General features: G+C 34.3%; 1 protein-coding gene across 1 annotated transcript in view; it reads right to left on the bottom strand.

Annotated features, from left to right (window-relative positions):
- Positions 1–22,985, bottom strand: part of LOC143246720 (phosphatidylserine synthase-like) — a 52,992-nt gene extending 30,007 nt beyond the window's left edge. The window contains exons 1-4 of the mRNA XM_076493810.1: positions 22,630–22,985; positions 18,762–18,856; positions 15,370–15,414; positions 12,720–12,841 (exon numbers count right to left, since the gene is read on the bottom strand). Of these exons, the coding sequence (XP_076349925.1) occupies positions 12,720–12,841; positions 15,370–15,414; positions 18,762–18,856; positions 22,630–22,826 (459 nt within the window). The 5' untranslated portion in view covers positions 22,827–22,985. The remainder of the gene's footprint in view (positions 1–12,719; positions 12,842–15,369; positions 15,415–18,761; positions 18,857–22,629) is intronic.
- Positions 22,986–24,116: the final 1,131 nt, after the last annotated feature.

The following is a 24,116-nucleotide window of genomic DNA, read 5'->3' as shown; positions in this document are numbered from 1 at the left end:
ATCACAGAGCCAACTTCCATAGCCTAACAGTACATCACACAGCCAACTTCCATAGCCTAACAGTACATGAAACATGATGGTAAGTAAATCACAGAGCCAACTTCCATAGCCTAACAGTACATGAAACATGATGGTAAGTAAATCACAGAGCCAACTTCCATAGCCTAACAGTACATGAAACATGATGGTAAGTAAATCACAGAGCCAACTTCCATAGCCTAACAGTACATGAAACATGATGGTAAGTAAATCACACAGCCAACTTCCATAGCCTAACAGTACATGAAACATGATGGTAAGTAAATCACAGAGCCAACTTCCATAGCCTAACAGTACATGAAACATGATGGTAAGTAAATCACACAGCCAACTTCCATAGCCTAACAGTACATGAAACATGATGGTATAGTAAATACACAGAGCCAACTTCCATAGCCTAACAGTACATGAAACATGATGGTAAGTAAATCACACAGCCAACTTCCATAGCCTAACAGTACATGAAACATGATGGTAAGTAAATCACAGAGCCAACTTCCATAGCCTAACAGTACATGAAACATGATGGTAAGTAAATCACAGAGCCAACTTCCATAGCCTAACAGTACATGAAACATGATGGTAAGTAAATCACAGAGCCAACTTCCATAGCCTAACAGTACATGAAACATGATGGTAAGTAAATCACACAGCCAACTTCCATAGCCTAACAGTACATGAAACATGATGGTAAGTAAATCACACAGCCAACTTCCATAGCCTAACAGTACATGAAACATGATGGTAAGTAAATCACACAGCCAACTTCCATAGCCTAACAGTACATGAAACATGATGGTAAGTAAATCACACAGCCAACTTCCATAGCCTAACAGTACATGAAACATGATGGTAAGTAAATCACACAGCCAACTTCCATAGCCTAACAGTACATGAAACATGATGGTAAGTAAATCACAGAGCCAACTTCCATAGCCTAACAGTACATGAAACATGATGGTAAGTAAATCACAGAGCCAACTTCCATAGCCTAACAGTACATGAAACATGATGGTAAGTAAATCACAGAGCCAACTTCCATAGCCTAACAGTACATGAAACATGATGGTAAGTAAATCACAGAGCCAACTTCCATAGCCTAACAGTACATGAAACATGATGGTAAGTAAATCACAGAGCCAACTTCCATAGCCTAACAGTACATGAAACATGATGGTAAGTAAATCACACAGCCAACTTCCATAGCCTAACAGTACATGAAACATGATGGTAAGTAAATCACACAGCCAACTTCCATAGCCTAACAGTACATGAAACATGATGGTAAGTAAATCACACAGCCAACTTCCATAGCCTAACAGTACATGAAACATGATGGTAAGTAAATCACAGAGCCAACTTCCATAGCCTAACAGTACATGAAACATGATGGTAAGTAAATCACACAGCCAACTTCCATAGCCTAACAGTACATGAAACATGATGGTAAGTAAATCACACAGCCAACTTCCATAGCCTAACAGTACATGAAACATGATGGTAAGTAAATCACAGAGCCAACTTCCATAGCCTAACAGTACATGAAACATGATGGTAAGTAAATCACAAGCCAACTTCCATAGCCTAACAGTAGCCAACTTCCATAGAAACAGTGATGGTAAGTAAATCACACAGCCAACTTCCATAGCCTAACAGTACATGAAACATGATGGTAAGTAAATCACACAGCCAACTTCCATAGCCTAACAGTACATGAAACATGATGGTAAGTAAATCACAGAGCCAACTTCCATAGCCTAACAGTACATGAAACATGATGGTAAGTAAATCACACAGCCAACTTCCATAGCCTAACAGTACATGAAACATGATGGTAAGTAAATCACAGAGCCAACTTCCATAGCCTAACAGTACATGAAACATGATGGTAAGTAAAATCAGCCCTTCCATAGCCTAACAGTACATGAACACATGATGGTAAGTAAATCACACAGCCAACTTCCATAGCCTAACAGTACATGAAACATGATGGTAAGTAAATCACACAGCCAACTTCCATAGCCTAACAGTACATGAAACATGATGGTAAGTAAATCACACAGCCAACTTCCATAGCCTAACAGTACATGAAACATGATGGTAAGTAAATCACCTTCCATAGCCTAACAGTACATGAAACATGATGGTAAGTAAATCACAGAGCCAACTTCCATAGCCTAACAGTACATGAAACATGATGGTAAGTAAATCACACAGCCAACTTCCATAGCCTAACAGTACATGAAACATGATGGTAAGTAAATCACAGAGCCAACTTCCATAGCCTAACAGTACATGAAACATGATGGTAAGTAAATCACCTTCCATAGCCTAACAGTACATGACACATGATGGTAAGTAAATCACACAGCCAACTTCCATAGCCTAACAGTACATGAAACATGATGGTAAGTAAATCACCTTCCATAGCCTAACAGTACATGAAACATGATGGTAAGTAAATCACAGAGCCAACTTCCATAGCCTAACAGTACATGAAACATGATGGTAAGTAAATCACAGAGCCAACTTCCATAGCCTAACAGTACATGAAACATGATGGTAAGTAAATCACACAGCCAACTTCCATAGCCTAACAGTACATGAAACATGATGGTAAGTAAATCACAGAGCCAACTTCCATAGCCTAACAGTACATGAAACATGATGGTAAGTAAATCACAGAGCCAACTTCCATAGCCTAACATTACATGAAACATGATGGTAAGTAAATCACACAGCCAACTTCCATAGCCTAACAGTACATGAAACATGATGGTAAGTAAATCACAGAGCCAACTTCCATAGCCTAACAGTACATGAAACATGATGGTAAGTAAATCACACAGCCAACTTCCATAGCCTAACAGTACATGAAACATGATGGTAAGTAAATCACACAGCCAACTTCCATAGCCTAACAGTACATGAAACATGATGGTAAGTAAATCACACAGCCAACTTCCATAGCCTAACAGTACATGAAACATGATGGTAAGTAAATCACAGAGCCAACTTCCATAGCCTAACAGTACATGACACATGATGGTAAGTAAATCACAGAGCCAACTTCCATAGCCTAACAGTACATGACACATGATGGTGAGTAAATCACACAGACAACTTCCATAGCCTAATAGTACATGACACATGATGGTGAGTAAATCACACAGACAACTTCCATAGCCTAATAGTACATGACACATGATGGTGAGTAAATCACACAGACAACTTCCATAGCCTAATAGTACATGACACATGATGGTGAGTAAATCACAGAGCCAACTTCCATAGCCTAATAGTACATGACACATGATGGTGAGTAAATCACACAGACAACTTCCATAGCCTAATAGTACATGACACATGATGGTGAGTAAATCACACAGACAACTTCCATAGCCTAACAGTACATGAAACATGATGGTAAGTAAATCACCTTCCATAGCCTAACAGTTCATGAAACATGATGGTAAGTAAATCACACAGCCAACTTCCATAGCCTAACAGTACATGAAACATGATGGTAAGTAAATCACAGAGCCAACTTCCATAGCCTAACAGTACATGAAACATGATGGTGAGTAAATCACAGAGCCAACTTCCATAGCCTAACAGTTCATGAAACATGATGGTGAGTAAATCACCTTCCATAGCCTAACAGTACATGAAACATGATGGTAAGTAAATCACCTTCCATAGCCTAACAGTACATGACACATGATGGTAAGTAAATCACACAGCCAACTTCCATAGCCTAACAGTACATGACACATGATGGTAAGTAAATCACACAGCCACCTTCCATAGCCTAACAGTACATGAAACATGATGGTAAGTAAATCACAGAGCCAACTTCCATAGCCTAATAGTACATGACACATGATGGTGAGTAAATCACACAGACAACTTCCATAGCCTAACAGTACATGAAACATGATGGTAAGTAAATCACCTTCCATAGCCTAACAGTTCATGAAACATGATGGTAAGTAAATCACACAGCCAACTTCCATAGCCTAACAGTACATGAAACATGATGGTAAGTAAATCACAGAGCCAACTTCCATAGCCTAACAGTACATGAAACATGATGGTGAGTAAATCACAGAGCCAACTTCCATAGCCTAACAGTTCATGAAACATGATGGTGAGTAAATCACCTTCCATAGCCTAACAGTACATGAAACATGATGGTAAGTAAATCACCTTCCATAGCCTAACAGTACATGACACATGATGGTAAGTAAATCACACAGCCAACTTCCATAGCCTAACAGTACATGAAACATGATGGTAAGTAAATCACCTTCCATAGCCTAACAGTACATGAAACATGATGGTAAGTAAATCACAGAGCCAACTTCCATAGCCTAACAGTACATGAAACATGATGGTAAGTAAATCACACAGCCAACTTCCATAGCCTAACAGTACATGAAACATGATGGTAAGTAAATCACACAGCCAACTTCCATAGCCTAACAGTACATGAAACATGATGGTAAGTAAATCACACAGCCAACTTCCATAGCCTAACAGTACATGAAACATGATGGTAAGTAAATCACACAGCCAACTTCCATAGCCTAACAGTACATGAAACATGATGGTAAGTAAATCACACAGCCAACTTCCATAGCCTAACAGTACATGAAACATGATGGTAAGTAAATCACACAGCCAACTTCCATAGCCTAACAGTACATGAAACATGATGGTAAGTAAATCACCTTCCATAGCCTAACAGTTCATGAAACATGATGGTAAGTAAATCACACAGCCAACTTCCATAGCCTAACAGTACATGAAACATGATGGTAAGTAAATCACAGAGCCAACTTCCATAGCCTAACAGTACATGAAACATGATGGTGAGTAAATCACAGAGCCAACTTCCATAGCCTAACAGTTCATGAAACATGATGGTGAGTAAATCACAGAGCCAACTTCCATAGCCTAACAGTACATGAAACATGATGGTAAGTAAATCACAGAGCCAACTTCCATAGCCTAACAGTACATGAAACATGATGGTAAGTAAATCACAGAGCCAACTTCCATAGCCTAACAGTACATGAAACATGATGGTGAGTAAATCACAGAGCCAACTTCCATAGCCTAACAGTACATGAAACATGATGGTAAGTAAATCACCTTCCATAGCCTAACAGTACATGACACATGATGGTAAGTAAATCACACAGCCAACTTCCATAGCCTAACAGTACATGAAACATGATGGTAAGTAAATCACCTTCCATAGCCTAACAGTTCATGAAACATGATGGTGAGTAAATCACAGAGCCAACTTCCATAGCCTAACAGTACATGAAACATGATGGTAAGTAAATCACAGAGCCAACTTCCATAGCCTAACAGTACATGAAACATGATGGTAAGTAAATCACACAGCCAACTTCCATAGCCTAACAGTACATGAAACATGATGGTAAGTAAATCACCTTCCATAGCCAAACAGTTCATGAAACATGATGGTAAGTAAATCACACAGCCAACTTCCATAGCCTAACAGTACATGAAACATGATGGTAAGTAAATCACAGAGCCAACTTCCATAGCCTAACAGTACATGAAACATGATGGTGAGTAAATCACAGAGCCAACTTCCATAGCCTAACAGTTCATGAAACATGATGGTGAGTAAATCACAGAGCCAACTTCCATAGCCTAACAGTACATGAAACATGATGGTAAGTAAATCACAGAGCCAACTTCCATAGCCTAACAGTACATGAAACATGATGGTAAGTAAATCACAGAGCCAACTTCCATAGCCTAACAGTACATGAAACATGATGGTGAGTAAATCACAGAGCCAACTTCCATAGCCTAACAGTACATGAAACATGATGGTAAGTAAATCACCTTCCATAGCCTAACAGTACATGACACATGATGGTAAGTAAATCACAGAGCCAACTTCCATAGCCTAACAGTACATGAAACATGATGGTAAGTAAATCACCTTCCATAGCCTAACAGTACATGACACATGATGGTAAGTAAATCACCTTCCATAGCCTAACAGTACATGACACATGATGGTAAGTAAATCACACAGCCAACTTCTATGGCCTAATAAGAGAAGAAAACAAGTCTCAAGAGAAAGATGAATCATGAAACATGTGGAAAGAGGTTCAAACAGAGACAATGGAGGACCACATTAACATCCAAGTTTGGAAGAACAGACCACCACAGAGGACGACAAATCCAGAAGGAATGTATCAAGAAGGAGAACATAGAAGAGATAAATATCCTAGAGTATCTAGAAAAACCAAAAGGTGTGGGATAAAGCCATCTGATAACCAGAAATCAAGGAAATATACAATCCCCAATCAAAAAAGCCTATCAAGAAAATCAGTAATACAAGGAACAGTAAGACAATCAGCTGAAAATTCTTGACACAGAGACCAATAGCAGAAAACAACTTATTTACACCGATAAACTTCCATGGAGGAAGAGTGAACAGACCAGACAAGAAGCAAAGCTATGCACAGGAAAAGTCAAGGTAACCATGGTTGAGCCAGCTAGCAAGGAGTAATAAGTACTTGACACTGGAAGGAATGGATGATCAAAATCGTCCAGTGAAGAAGGTAAATGGGAGGATAAACATTTTAGTATTTGTTGGTCCAATCCTAGTTGAAAGTACTAACAGTCAGGGTAAGAGGATGAGGGGCTGAAGAGAAAGACATGGGTAGTTTGTGTTGAGGTGTGTGGCGAAAGCAGTGATGTAAGGAATACCCCATTGAAAGCAACACCACTGGAAAACATGAAGATTGAGAAACCACTCTGTCAGATAGATTTTGTCTCTATGTGAAAGATAATCCACAGCAAGACTGAAAGAACCCAAAATGTGAAAGGCAATGATGTAAATATCTTTCAAGTGAACCGAGAAAATGAAGTTCCAACACATAAAAACAAAATGGATCAAGAATGGGTGCCACCCTGCTGATTGAGATAAGGAACCACTGTGGAATTGTCAGAATGACTTATTACTAGATGATGGTGGATGGAATGATCCAATTCCTGAAGTGCAGCTAGAAGCTCCAGAGCATTGATACAATAAGACTTTTTATCTGCAAACCAACACTCTGAAGCCTTCTGTTAATCGACCCATTCCCTCTAGCTCTAAAATGTAGCATCCGTGAAAGTGTGTAAATCTGGACAGGGATGAGGAAGCAGGATACCCACCAAAGTGTAAATCTTGTCCAATCACCAACTCAGATTGTCAATTATGTTAGGAGGAAGGGTAATAAGAGCCTGCAAAGAATCGCATACAAGATTCTACTAGTCATGAAGAACTCCCTGATGAGCACAACCTGAGAAGACAATTGTGGCCATAGAATACCACATTCTATGGATGACAGGGATGAGGAACGAAGATACCCACCAAAGTGTAAATCTTGTCCAATCACCAACTCAGATTGTCAATTATGTTAGGAGGAAGGGTAATAAGAGCCTGCAAAGAATCCCATACAAGATTCTACTAGTCATGAAGAACTCCCTGATGAGCACAACCTGAGAAGACAATTGTGGCCATAGAATACCACATCCATAAAAGCAATAAAACCTCACAAGCTGTAAGAATATATTGAACTGAAAGCTAAGTTAAATGAAGTCAAAGAGAAGGATGAGCACAACTGACACTCATGTTGAAAAAAACACCCAAATGGATCAGATATTGGGTAGGTTGAAGGAAAGGCTTTTTGATTAACCAGTCCACTTGAATTGCCTCCCAGAACAGCTGAAGAGTATCACAGGCAAATTCCTGTTTAAAACAAGCTAACAGCAGCCAGTCATTCATATAATAATAAAAATGCATCCATAGAACATGAAGATAATGAAGAAAAGTTCAAACCACTCAGCAAAAACCATATGGGGCTAAAGCAAGTCCAAAAAGTAAAGCACAAAACAAAGATACGGTTGGGACTGCCAAGCTATTAGGATATGTAAGTTAGCGCTTGCAACATCCATCTTGATGATCTAAATGCCTGGAGAAAAGACCTACCTAAGGGTGAGAAATGATTCTGTGATAAAATGAGGGAGACTAACAAATTGAATGAGGTGGGGCAAATCTATGATAGGCTACTAGTCTCCAGTTTTCTTGAGGATAACAAACAGCCTGGAATAAAAGCTAGGAGAAAAATTATTCACAAATCTGACAGCCTGTTGAGACAGAAGGTATTAAGCTACTGACACTAGCTGGTAATGGGATCCTGAGTCAGACACTAGCTGGTAATGGGATCCTGAGTCAGACACTAGCTGGTAATGGGATCCTGAGTCAGAAGGAAGGAAATCAGTACCTATGACAAAACATGTGGAATGGAATTGTGGGACAAGTCCATCTGATAGAACCCAAAACAACCCATTGATCTGTGATGAAAGATTGCCAAAAAGGAACAAATTTGCACAATCAAGTATTTACCTGTGCTTCTGGTATTGTGCCGATCTACATTGAAGAAAATAATGAGATAATAAACCAAGAAACAGGTAAGGACTGAGAAGGACTAGGATATGGAATGGAAATAGGTCATTGTTATGGTTCCAGCCGAGACAAACAAACTACCAAAGAAGAAAGAACATGGCTAAAGAAAAGGAATTATGCAGAATCCCTAAAATAAGTAGGCAGTAAATAACCCAGATCCCAACAACACAGAAACCACATGTGTAAGACAAGAGCTAAGGATGACAAGTGAGCAAATGTGGAAGTAAGAAGAGAGAGATGCACAGCCTTAGAAAGGTAAATAAATACTACAGAATTGAAGTAAGAGTAAGAGAGAGGCACGAAAACTGGGCATGGGTTAAACATACCACAAAATCAAGGAGTGCCTCTTCCCCTCAAACTGACAAAATAGACTCCAATTGCTGAAAACCTAGAAACTGACAGTCAGCTTGATGGTAAGCCAAAGCAAACTTAACCATAACCAATGGGGGCAAGGCATGCTAGTCCCCTCAACCAATTGGGAAACAAAATGCTTGGCATGAACCCAAAATATCTGAGAAAGAGTGGAAGACTAAATAAGAAGTCACACGCAACAAAGAAAGAAAGGAATTATAAGAGATCGGGACAAAACATTACATACCTCAGAAATCATGTCTAAAAATGCCTCATTAGGCCTAGCAGACTCTGCAGGTGGGACATGGAAAGACACAGCAAAATCCAATGATGGAAAAAGGATATCAAAATTGTTATCACACTGAACAAGTTTGGCTTGTTCTTGAAAAAGTGGGGCAAGCTATGGAAACAGTGGTTGACCCATCTAACAGTCAATATCTTAGCAAATAATCACAGATATATCTAACAATGGGTCACCCCCACCTGCCACCAGTGGAAAAACACTTGTAGGAGGCACTTCATGATGAATAATAAATCAACAAAATGTGTCAGAGAGACACCATAATGATAATAAACATCTAAACCCACACACCACGAAATAAGAAGTGATACCCTGGTACAACTGAAGGAGTCACATGCATAATGAGAATGTCTGGTACTCTTGTCGGTGGAGAGTTTTAACATAATAATTTACATGAGATACACATTGGAATGGCGGTCTCATTGGCCAAGGTTTGTCACATAACTTGCATGAAACAGACACTGGAATGCATCATTTCCAACAGAGGGGAGGCAGAAGGCTTGTGGCATGCAAGAAAACAATTTTCAATATGAAAGACGGCACTGAAAGAAAACAGCTATGTATGCAAGTGGAAGTAATGTACAATATTGGAAGTTACTTTTAACAAAACCATTTTTCTTTCCACAACATCTATAAATATTCTTCTGCAGTTATACTTATAAAAATTTCAACTAACTCAAAACCAGAGATCTTTATAGAGCTCTGAAGTAGTCAATTGATATGAATTTCTAGAAACTACTTGCTTTTTACTAGCTAGCTATTAAAAATATATCATTTGAAAAATCTGACTTTCTATTCATTATGTGTAATATGTAATCAAATGTAACAATTCTTGAAAATTAGGATGTGACGGGTGGGTGTGGCAGAAAAGGTTCCATTTGGTAGTTTTGTAACCAAACAAAACTAAAGACTAAAATTTATAGTTTGTCAGAGCAATGGCTGTTTTATAGTGAGTAATTTATTTTTAATTTTATACTTTCTGAAGAGATTATGGATAAAATAAAAAGTATGCCTAGAGAAGATATGTCACTTGTCAAGCAAAGGATTCATGATCTTTCTAAATAATGCTTTGTAGGATTAAAAACTTAACACTTATAGTATTAAAATATGTATTATGAGTTAAAATCATATACTAATTGGTATATAACAAACAAATAATAACTTTTAATGTAAGAAACTAAAACTTCATGTAAAGTATACATGAGATAAGAAGGTTAAAAGATACACAAATCAAGAATAATCTATTTTACTTTGTTTTCTGCCAGTACAGGTAGCACACTTGTAAGTAACTTTTAAAGTAACTGGCAAACATCTGGCAATGGACAAAAAAATCAGTAAAAACTTCAACATATTTTCACACTGATTTCAATACTTCACTAGTTTCTAGTTAGCTTACTGTAATACTTCACTAGTTTCTAGTTAGCTTATTGTATTACTTCACTAGTTTCTAGTTAGCTTACTGTAATACTTCACTAGTTTCTAGTTAGCTTATTGTATTACTTCACTAGTTTCTAGTTAGCTTACTGTAATACTTCACTAGTTTCTAGTTAGCTTACTGTAATACTTCACTAGTTTCTAGTTAGCTTACTGTAATACTTCACTAGTTTCTAGTTAGCTTAATGTATTACTTCACTAGTTTCTAGTTAGCTTAACGTAATACTTCACTAGTTTCTAGTTAGTTTATTGTAATACTTCACTAGTTTCTAGTTAGCTTACTGTAATACTTCACTAGTTTCTAGTTAGCTTACTGTAATACTTCACTAGTTTCTAGTTAGTTTATTGTAATACTTCACTAGTTTCTAGTTAGCTTAATGTATTACTTCACTAGTTTCTAGTTAGCTTAATGTATTACTTCACTAGTTTCTAGTTAGCTTAATGTAATACTTCACTAGTTTCTAGTTAGTTTATTGTATTACTTCACTAGTTTCTAGTTAGTTTATTGTAATACTTCACTAGTTTCTAGTTAGCTTACTGTAATACTTCACTAGTTTCTAGTTAGTTTATTGTGTTACTTCACTAGTTTCTAGTTAGCTAACTGTAATACTTCACTAGTTTCTAGTTAGGTTATTACTGTCACCCACACATCTTTATTACTCTCAAATTTTACTCATCAAATGTTATGACGGGTCACTTTAGCTTTGTTTCACCATTGTTATGACGGGTCACTTTAGCTTTGTTTCACCATTGTTATGACGGGTCACTTTAGCTTTGTTTCACCATTGTTATGACGGGTCACTTTAGCTTTGTTTCACCATTGTTATGAAGGGTCACTTTAGCTTTGTTTCACCATTGTTATGAAGGGTCACTTTATCTTTGTTTCACCATTGTTATGATGGGTCACTTTAGCTTTGTTTCACCATTGTTTAGGACTTTAATAAGCTAATTAAATCTAATAAAATACCAAGTTATGCTGATGTTATGCAAATTTAACTGAAATCAGAAAAGCAATAAGAAATAATGTATCTTCCAGGTTTTAACAAAAAACATTTATATACAGAATGATCAGTTTTAATGTTTATTATATTAAACTTATTAAATATTATTGTTGTAAATAATAAACACAGTTTATGATAATTTTAAACATAATAAAAAAGGCGACTGCGTACCCTTTAACAATAACAAATCAACTAAATGTTTAATATTATAATATATAGGTTTATATACATGTTTGTACATTTGTGAATATGAATCAAAATCAACTTATAAGATCATTTATTGAATAATAATATCTCTATAGAGTTCTGTTATAAAAATGGTCTTGTAATAAGACTTACAACTGTAAAAACAATGAGTTATCTATGTTGCTGTATAGAGAAATAATTACCAAACTGTCCTTCTATAGTCCAGTGTTTTATTTGGTTATTAGAAATATTAATATGAACTTCTGATCAAAACAACATAACTACACAAGTTAGAACTGTAAATCTACCCAGTAATTAACATTCTGTTCTTGTGTTCTTACTAGTAACGACTAAAATTCAGTGTTTCCTAAGTTGGATATCCTCATCTATTAGCACTATTCTCAGATGTAATCCTGAAACTATTAAGCAACATTTAGCTAGCCTAGGAAATTTACATCAGTCCTATATCCACACACTACATTTAAAATAGAAAATAATAATTTAATTAATAAAAACAAATTTGTGAAACACTATAACGAACACTGTGAATGAATGTAACATCAAGTGTACATAAACAACAGTGAAATGGGGAGCATCTACCTAATTCAGAGTAACATTTGTGAACAAATTTAAGAGGATTAATCTACAAAAGTAACTCAAATTTTGTAAATTATTCAAACAAGACTTTCTATACAAGTGTTAGGTGAACTAAGTAGATGCTCCCCACAGCACATTTGTTTATTCATTGTGACAACTATCTAAGTCATATATAAAGTATATATTTGTATGTAAGTACATCTGTGTCTGAATACATGTCATTAGAATATCACTTGACGACATAAATACTTGTAATGTTTTGTCACCAGTTCGGGGTTCAATGTATCGTTCACTATCTTACCTTCTCGGAGTCTATCTTGAATGTAACAAGATCTGGATAAAACCAATACATAATTGACTTAACGGTCTTGTAGTTTTGAAACAGAATGAACAGCAGGCTCATTAAGTAGAGAACACTTAATCCTGATAAACAGAAATAAAACAAATAAACAATTTATAACATCTTTATTACAGATGTAATTTACATATTAATAAATGAACACTTAATCCTAATAAACAGAAATAAAACAAATGAACAACTTATAACATCTTTAGTACAGATGTAATTTAGATATTAATAAATGAACACTTAATCTTGATAAACAGAAATAAAGCAAATAAACAACTTTTAACATCTTCAGTACATAAGCAATTTACATATTAACAAATGAACACTTATTCTTGATAAACAGAAATAAAGCAAATAAACAACTTACAACATCTTTAGTACAGATGTAATTTAAATATTAATAAATGAACACTTATTCCTGATAAACAGAAATAAAGCAAATAAACAACTTATAACATCTTTAGTACATAAGTAATTTACATATCAATGAATGAACACTTATTCCTGATAAACAGAAATAAAGCAAATAAACAACTTATAACATGTTTAGTACAGAAGTAATTTTGTTGTTGACTAACATCCTTCAAAAAAAATTCCTGATAAAAATGTTTTTATAATTGAGACCATAATAAACACAAAATATCACAAACACAATTTGTGTTCTTCAGGAAATTTAAAAGGAAAATACATAAATCTTGGTTTTCACTTTAACTAAAGTTTCAACTTAATCAAGGTAACACTTGAATCCACCAAATAATCCATGTCATTCTGGATCACCTCAACATCCTTAATACATTTAGAACTAGAATTTAAGAGAATGAACTGAGCTCATACAGAAGTGATACTGACCAAATTTACTAACTGTATCTCTATGAATGTAAGGTTTTATTAAAGAAGAAGTGATACTGACCAAATTTACTAACTGTATCTCTATGAATGTAAGGTTTTATTAAAGAAGAAGTGATACTGACCAAATTTACTAACTGTATCTCTATGAATGTAAGGTTTTATTAAAGAAGAAGTGATACTGACCAAATTTACTAACTGTATCTCTATGAATGTAAGGTTTTATTAAAGAAGAAGTGATACTGACCAAATTTACTAACTGTATCTCTATGAATGTAAGGTTTTATTAAAGAAGAAGTGATACTGACCAAATTTACTAACTGTATCTCTATGAATGTAAGGTTTTATTAAAGAAGAAGTGATACTGACCAAATTTACTAACTGTATCTCTATGAAAGTAAGGTTTTATTAAAGAAGAAGTGATACTGACCAAATTTACTAACTGTATCTCTATGAAAGTAAGGTTTTATTAAAGAAGAAGTGATACTGACCAAATTTACTAACTGTATCTCTATGAAAGTAAGGTTTTATTAAAGAAGAAGTGATACTGACCAAATTTACTAACTGTATCTCTATGAAAGTAAGGTTTTATTAAAGAAGAAGTGATACTGACCAAATTTACTAACTGTATCTCTATGAAAGTAAGGTTTTATTAAAGAAGAAGTGATACTGACCAAATTTACTAACTGTATCTCTATGAATGTAAGGTTTTATTAAAGAAGAAGTGATACTGACCAAATTTACTAACTGTATCTCTATGAAAGTAAGGTTTTATTAAAGAAGAAGTGATACTGACCAAATTTACTAACTGTATCTCTATGAAAGTAAGGTTTTATTAAAGAAGAAGTGATACTGACCAAATTTACTAACTGTATCTCTATGAAAGTAAGGTTTTATTAAAGAAGAAGTGATACTGACCAAATTTACTAACTGTATCTCTATGAATGTAAGGTTTTATTAAAGAAGAAGTGATACTGACCAAATTTACTAACTGTATCTCTTTGAAAGTAAGGTTTTATTAAAATGTTTCGAGTACACACAAGTCACATACTTAATTTCTGTAGTGCATATTGATCTACAAAAAACCTATTAATACTAGAAATAAATGAACTTATAACACCTAAAGAATCCGTAATGCCAAACATTGGATGTTTAATTAAATACCAACAATATTTGGGTGTTAGAAGGTTGTTTATTTCTAGTGTTAACTTATGTTTGTCACTAAAGTTACGTCTGTCAACTGAATAGTCAGTGTTTAACTCTGACAAGGACAGACAAACTGGAGTTAAAGCTTGTCTTGGTACAAAGAACAAGCATAACTTAGTCTATTGTACCATTAATATAAAGTTTTTAAATAACCTTTAGAGCTTTAAAAACATGCGTCAACGGTTTTCTTCAGTGTTCCTCTATATTGTACCTGATATTTACTCTCTTCCACCCGAAGTGTTGCTAAATCAAAAACATGAAGTAAAATGAACAGTTGATAACTCTGGAATAAGATACTTAATACTGTATTAAATTTCATCCTGTAAACATTTGTACAATGTGCACTTTGACCTCACCTGTGTTTACAGGGATAACGTTAAATGTGTTAGTCACTGAATAATTATTAAACATCTAATACAAACCTGCTAACATTTTTGATAAGAAACTCAACATAGAACATACAAGAAGAAAAAAATCCTAGCTAATATTTAAAGACAAACAAACTGAATTTATCATAAAATGTTTAAACGTCACGGTCTTCAATACTCACCAAACACCATTCTCCATATTGCTGGATGTGGCCTTGTAAATGGACCTTTAACAAATAAAGAACAACCAGTTACTTAACATTTATAGTAAACTAAAACTGAATCATATCTGTGAAGATGGAAAATCAACAGTTTGTCTCAAAGTTTCCCAATAACTACACCTAACCTTGGTGAGAATTGTGAAATAAAAAGAAAACTCTGCATGTAATACAGAACATCATCCTCAAATCTTTGTCACTAATACACTAAAGTTTAGGACTATCACTTAATGTCCACTCAACAACACTATTTTAATTATGTTTTTACTTTAAAGTTATTAAATTTTATTCTGATACAGAAATAAGTGTGAAGACAAGCAGTTTTCTGAGTAACATTAAGTTGTTTAATTTAACTTATGATTGACTTATCAAATTAAACTGTATCTGAAATAAAACACCTACAACTCATTACGATGAGGAACAGAGAATTACATAATGGTTTGTCGCCACTCTGACTCGACCAACATTGGTTCCAATACAACCAGTCATTAGGGCTAACAGAAAATAATCTATCCTTAGACTTTTCACAGTTTAAAAAAAGAACACAGAGAAGGAATTTAGATAGATTTATAAGTAATAAGGGTACTCAAGTAGCTTTTATGTTGTTCAGATATGATTTGAATAGCATCAAATTAAGTTATATTATGAAGACATTATTTGAAAAGCATCTAATTAGGTGTTATATTCTTAAGACATGATTTGAACAGCATCAAATTAGGTGTCATGTTGAACAGCATTGAAGTAGGTGTTATATTATTAAGATTGATATAAACACCACTGAAGTGGGAGTTGTATTATTAAGACTTGATTTAAACAGTAATACAGCAGGTATTGTGTTGTTAAGAAATTATTTTAACAGTAATACAGCAGGTATTGTGTTGTTAAGAAATTATTTTAACAGTAATACAGCAGGTATTATGTTGTTAAGAAATTATTTTAACAGTAATACAGCAGGTATTATGTTGTTAAGAAATTATTTAAACAGCACTACAGTAGGTATTGTGTTGTTAAGAAATTATTTAAACAGCACTACAGTAGGTATTGTGTTGTTAAGAAATTATTTTAACGTTAACTACAGTAGGTATTGTGTTGTTAAGAAATTATTTAAACAGCACTACAGTAGGTATTGTGTTGTTAAGAAATTATTTTAACAGTAATACAGCAGGTATTGTGTTGTTAAGAAATTATTTAAACAGCACTACAGTAGGTATTGTGTTGTTAAGAAATTATTTAAACAGTTAACTACAGTAGGTATTGTGTTGTTAAGAAATTATTTAAACAGCACTACAGTAGGTATTGTGTTGTTAAGAAATTATTTTAACAGTAATACAGTAGGTATTGTGTTGTTAAGAAATTATTTAAACAGCACTACAGTAGGTATTGTGTTGTTAAGAAATTATTTTAACAGTAATACAGTAGGTATTGTGTTGTTAAGAAATTATTTTAACAGCACTACAGTAGGTATTGTGTTGTTAAGAAATTATTTTAACAGTAATACAGTAGGTATTGTGTTGTTAAGAAATTATTTTAACAGCACTACAGTAGGTATTGTGTTGTTAAGAAATTATTTAAACAGCACTACAGTAGGTATTGTGTTGTTAAGAAATTATTTTAACAATAATACAGCAGGTATTGTGTTGTTAAGAAATTATTTAAACAGTTAACCACAGCAGGTATTGTGTTGTTAAGAAATTATTTAAACAGCACTACAGTAGGTATTGTGTTGTTAAAAAATTATTTTAACAGTAATACAGCAGGTATTGTGTTGTTAAGAAATTATTTTAACAGTAATACAGTAGGTATTGTGTTGTTAAGAAATTATTTTAACAGTAATACAGCAGGTATTGTGTTGTTAAGAAATTATTTTAACAGTAATACAGTAGGTATTATGTTGTTAAGAAATTATTTAAACAGCACTACAGTAGGTATTGTGTTGTTAAGAAATTATTTTAACAGTAATACAGCAGGTATTGTGTTGTTAAGAAATTATTTTAACAGTAATACAATAGGTATTGTGTTGTTAAGAAATTATTTTAACAGTAATACAGCAGGTATTGTGTTGTTAAGAAATTATTTTAACAGTAATACAGTAGGTATTATGTTGTTAAGAAATTATTTAAACAGCACTACAGTAGGTATTGTGTTGTTAAGAAATTATTTTAACAGTAATACAGCAGGTATTGTGTTGTTAAGAAATTATTTTAACAGTAATACAGTAGGTATTGTGTTGTTAAAAAATTATTTTAACAGTAATACAGTAGGTATTGTGTTGTTAAGAAATTATTTTAACAGTAATACAGCAGGTATTATGTTGTTAAGCCATTACCTGAACAGCACTACAATAAGTGTTATGTTGTTAAAATGTTATATGAGCAGCACTACAGTAGATGTTATGTATTTAAGATATGATCTAAACATCACTACAGTAGGTGCCATATTATTAAGACTTGATTTAAACAGCACTACAATAGGTGTTATGTTGTTAATGCCAGCCATGTAAGAGCTTTTTGTATATAATGTAATGTTTTTATTAGAATAAAAGTTTTAATACCCATACCAGTAATCTTTAGAATACATAAAGGACAGTCTGTTTTATATAGATGGTTATTAAAGGACAGTCTGTTTTCTATTGATGGTTATTAAAGGACAGTCTGTTTTCTACAGCTGGTTATTAAAGGACAGTCTGTTTTCTATAGATGGTTATTAAAGGACAGTCTGTTTTCTATAGCTGGTTATTAAAGGACAGTCTGTTTTCTATAGCTGGTTATTAAAGGACAGTCCGTTTTCTATAGCTGGTTATTAAAGGACAGTCTGTTTTCTATATGTAGAAGAAACCTTCCTTCTGGAAATGAGAAAATAATTTTCAATGTAGAAAAGCTGAGAAACAAAATACTAGACCTGTTTATAACCAAGTGATGAAAATTACCTCGAATTATATCTGGAATTCCCTTCATCTGTGAAAAACTAAACAATAAAACATGTGAGAAATATCCACATGGTCTTAGAGTTAAACAAAAAACAACAAAACTGAAACCACAACGGAAGGTAGAACCACGAGAAATATAAACTACATGTTTCACAGGACCAATAATTTCATAAGCTGAAGGGTGATAAAATTGTCCTGCAAATCTCAGAAACATATCATCAGAAACTGATGAACCAGAACAACAGACATTAAACTTAACATATTGGAATTATATTTTTCATGTACCAAAAACAGAAACAAATAAATTCAGTTTACTAAAAGCTAAGTTAAATGTAAGATAGTAGTTATATTTATCAGTCCATTACTAATTTTACATACAAATACATCAACAAGCACATGAGAAGTAACAACACACCTGAAATGAACTTACCGTTTGGAAACGTTAAAACGCTGATGATGAGGAAGAAAAACACGACACAGGAAATACCACTCCAGATATTATCTTCCAAACTTTTTTCATCATCCCTGAAGAAATAAAATTTTCATTATCTTCAACAACATATGATGTAACATTGGTTGATAAAATATTCAAGTACAGATATAATCAAATACAACAAGAGTAAAAAAAAATTGATGTAACACACATCAAGGTTATACCTATCACAAATTATTATCAATGCAATGTTTTGTTGTTATAACAAAGTATTTCATTACAAGTATTATTCTATTCACCTTCCACGTCTAGGATACACAAACATCTACATTCATCATTCATATCTAGGATACACAAACATCTACATCCGTCATTCATGTCTAGGATACACAAACATCTACATCCATCATTCATGTCTAGGATACACAAACATCTACATCCATCATTCGTGTCTAGGATACACAAACATCTACATCCATCATTCATGTCTAGGATACACAAACATCTAGATCCGTCATTCATGTCTAGGATACACAAACATCTACATCCATCATTCGTGTCTAGGATACACAAACATCTACATCCATCATTCATGTCTAGGATACACAAACATCTACATCCATCATTCGTGTCTAGGATACACAAACATCTACATCCATCATTCGTGTCTAGGATACACAAACATCTACATCCATCATTCGTGTCTAGGATACACAAACATCTACATCCATCATTCGTGTCTAGGATACACAAACATCTACATCCATCATTCGTGTCTAGGATACACAAACATCTACATCCATCATTCGTGTCTAGGATACACAAACATCTACATCCATCATTCGTGTCTAGGATACACAAACATCTACATCCATCATTCGTGTCTAGGATACACAAACATCTACATCCATCATTCATGTCTAGGATACACAAACATCTACATCCGTCATTCATGTCTAGGATACACAAACATCTACATCCATCATTCGTGCCTAGGATACACAAACATCTACATCCATCATTCATGTCTAGGATACACAAACATCTACATCCATCATTCGTGCCTAGGATACACAAACATCTACATCCATCATTCATGTCTAGGATACACAAACATCTACATCCATCATTCGTGTCTAGGATACACAAACATCTACATCCATCATTCAATAATAAAGATGTTATACTTAGACTGGTTTCACACTGCCCTTTCCACTTGAAGAATGGGTAATTTCACACTTCTCCTGACTACATGAAAATTACAAACTGGGTCACATTTTGGAGTCTCTATGAACTAGAGATTTGTTACTGCGGTAAAGCCTGTTTCACATTGTCGGTTGTTCAGGTTGCACACATGTGTATCAATGTATATAATTAAAAGAGAGCAGACTACATTAATTCGAATGCTAGAAGTCTTTAGCACAAATACAAGGAACATCAGACATTAAAAATCCACTGTCCTTATAGAGTTGGTAAACTCGCTGGATTGCAACTGTATACAGCCACCCAAACAGTAGTTTCAAATTATTTTGCAAGCCAGCAATGTAAGTGACCTGTACGTATTGGTAACCACTCTACCCAACTTAAACTGATACACCATAACAGAGAAAAGGTTTCACTCTGATTCCTTCACAAATTAATTTCCAAGTCAAGGAATACTGGTGAAAACATATCATTATAGTGACACAATATTATCTTCAATGTTTATGATGTACCTAGGTTTCTCCTATAGCTGGTAATCACAGTTAAATAGGGTTGGTGGAAACATGACCATACAAGTCTATGTATGACTTGATGTATGATGCAACATTTCATAGACCTGCTTATGACTAAAATTAGTCATTAATTATAATTCAGTGAGAGTAAAGGATGATATGAAAGCTTTATAGTCTACCAAATATTTTACATGTCATAAATAACTACCTCCCCAAAGTAAAGCTGGTGTTTACTGAATAAAGAAAGATAAAACTCTCCACTAGAGGGCACTCATTGATCTCTTTGTATTACCTAGCCATTCTAACAGTGTTTAGTGAAGTCCCTCAGTTACATGGACTGTTATGGATTAGATGGCTAATGATAACACAAGCAATATTTTTCAAATTTTTTTACACCAAGACAAAATCATCTTACTTTAGTTGGACATATATAAAGTTGAAACGAGCGAAAGGCAATACAACCACTTTACAGGATTGTGTAAGTACAAACCAATCAACACATTGTGTATCATATGAACACCCTTCATACAGCAAGAAATACCCACAAATTTAAGGGCATTTTAAAACTTTACTAATTCATTATTTATGGTCTTATCTGTATCATTAATGTATATAAAACAGAGTAAAGACCAAAGCACTGAACCGTAAGGTATTCTACTTCTAATATAAAAACAGGTTTAATCTAACTGAACTCAATATCTTTTTCTCCAATTCACCCATCCTAAATTCTAATTCACTAGTTTTCCCAGCCTCTGCCAATAAGATTTTCTTAGTTCATCTTTTGTGGCCACTGTATTAAAGGTTGTTTATTTAAAGTGGTTATCATCCTTCCATGACTGCTACAACGTTTAACATTCAGCAAAACTTTTCCTTTATATAATATTTAACTGCATGATTTTACAAATCTTAAGTTTCTATCAATTTTCCTCACAACAGAAGGAAGATTAACTCATCTACAATTTCTAGAACATTCTCACATTTCTCAAATAAAAATAGGAGTAACAGTGGTGATTATCCAATTCTTTACCATCAGCCCACTGTTTACCAACTTTCCAAAAATGAGAGAGGTTTGGACGTCTGATGTTTGATCCTTCTAAAACCTCAGGAGAAACACTGCTTGGTTTTGGTGCTTTATTTAATATCAGTTCTTCACCTTACCACCAGGTGGCTAATATCTACATTATTCAGCCCCAATATTCAACTTACAATGCTTAATGGTGAGAAAACTTCATTAGTAACATCATTAAAAAAGAAAAATTGAAAACCTCCACCCTCTCAGTGTTCGACTAATATCTTGTGTTTAGCAACCTTTAATCTACATTTCAACATTTTGTTTCCCTTTTCTAACATGCTTAAACATTCTTCATGTTAACTTACTTTTAACACTATCTACAAGCTGGTTATCATATGTCATTCTAAATTTTCTAACGTATTTTTTAACAACATTCCTTTCTTTCCTATAAATTTGTAAATCTTCTGTCTTATCTCCCAATCCAAATCTTTCAAATGTACAGCATTCATTCTCAGTTTTCTTTATTTTTAACATGCAAGTTAAGTGTGATCCTCCAAGTTATCAGTTCTCTCTTTAGGAACATGTCTATCTTGATCTCAAACCAATTTATTTTTTACATTTTCACATCTGTTCCATATCACCTTTGGACTGATTGCTCCAATTCTCTTGTAATAAATCTTGTATAGTGGACTCATAATTGGCTTTGTAAAAATAAGGAACTGCATTTCTTGTTATCTCAAATTGCAAACAGATACGCTGCCTAAAACTGACTGGTCAAAAAAAGTGCACTAGTACTAATAGTTTAATATTATTCTTATGTACAGCAATCAGTACTATATTAGCTATTATTATTATTAAACTAAACTACATTATCAATACATATGAATATCATAATCCACAGTCACTATATTATCGTTAAGGAATATCCAATACTACTGTTGTATTTGCTAAGTACTTAACTAAAGAAGTAATACATGCAAATTTATAAAATAGTAAATAAATCGCCACTACTGAAGTCTCACTGCGGTTTCCTTCATTAGGCCTAACGCCTTACTGATATTAATATACACTAATAGTAATAACGCACCAGATAACTCCTAAAACGATGTTTACAATTACATACAAATTTGATGCTTACCTTGTAAACGCAAAATATAAAAGTGCTCCTACTGAAACTGTCAAAAGTGTTATCGTATGTGGTTTATAAAAGAATCCAATTGAAATATCATCAACAGGTCTTTCGTTTATTTCGGTAAAATGATCTGATACATCAGATCCGGTACTGTAGCTTCTCTGTCTACCAGCCATGTTTTCTTCTTCCACTCCAAGTACCATAATTTCCCTCCTTCAGCCTATTATCACGCTATACAAACGCTCGCACTCTCTTATGCCCTACTGCTAAACGACGGAAGGAATTGTTCACGTTGCTGTTTTGCGTCTATGGAATCCTACCTTAGGCCTAGGCGTTATTACTCAAGATGTAAAAACGATATTCTGATTTCTGCTTTGCAAAAAAAAAAATTAGAATATAAAAATGTTTTCCAAATATTGTAAACATTTATAGTGGTTTATATTCTTTTACAAAATACGAAACTAAACGTTTTATGTTTTTGTTGTTTTTTTTATCATGTACGCACCATGACGCATGATACTGCATGAATATCTAGCTGCTCACACTCTTAGGCTTAATGAAATATACTGTAAGATTAAAAGTAAAAAGAAACAACAGAAAATCTGACAGTATAGGCACCGCCAAGTAACGTACACTGTTCTAAAACCCATCTTTCATATTTATATTAAACATATATGTGTGATATATATATATATACATCTCAACTTGAGTTGTTGAAACAGTCACACACTGTTGCCATGGTGAATCTATTCCAAAGATTTCTCCGAATAATCTTGTTAGATTTGTGGGGCCTGGCATGGCCTAGCGCGTTAAGGCGTGCGCTTCGTAATCTGAGAGTCGCGGGTTCGCGCCCGAGTCGCGCCAAACATGCTTGCCCTCCCAGCCGTGGGGGGCGTTATAATGTTACGGTCAATCCCACTATTCGTTGGTAAAAGAGTAGCCCAAGAGTTGGCGGTGGGTGGTGATGACTAGCTGCCTTCCCTCTAGTCTTACACTGCTAAATTAGGGACGGCTAGCACAGATAGCCCTCGAGTAGCTTTGTGCGAAATTCCAAAACAAACAAACAAACAGACTAGCTGCTTTCCCTCTAGTCTTACACTGTTAAATTAGGGACGGCTAGTGCAGATTGCCCTCGTGTAGTTTTACGCGATATTGAAACTAAACCAATCAACTCTTATTAAATTATTTATGGAACCGTTCGGCACTGTTAAAGTAAAATAAAGATGGCGTACACAATATGTACATAAAAATTCAAGATGCAACGCCTGTAGACTTCTGATTGCAAAATCGGTCAATGGGAAACGCGTTGTCCTTGCACACTAGATGGCTTATGGAAATCAAGTTGGAAGAAATGGTGTCTTTTTGACATGAAACTCTTACGACAGTTTTTTCAATAGAAACTGTGGTGCATGGTAGAATGTGGCGACAGTAAAGCTCAAAAACTGATAACCAAACAACTTCTACAGTTCGAGTTAAAGGAATAAATAAAACTT

The sequence above is a fragment of the Tachypleus tridentatus genome, chromosome 3 (genome assembly GCF_004210375.1).
Source record: "Tachypleus tridentatus isolate NWPU-2018 chromosome 3, ASM421037v1, whole genome shotgun sequence".
In the NCBI taxonomy this organism is placed as follows: Eukaryota; Metazoa; Arthropoda; class Merostomata; order Xiphosura; family Limulidae; genus Tachypleus; species Tachypleus tridentatus.
The sequence above is the reverse complement of the archived record's forward strand: the minus strand, read 5'-3'. Positions and strand labels throughout refer to the sequence as shown.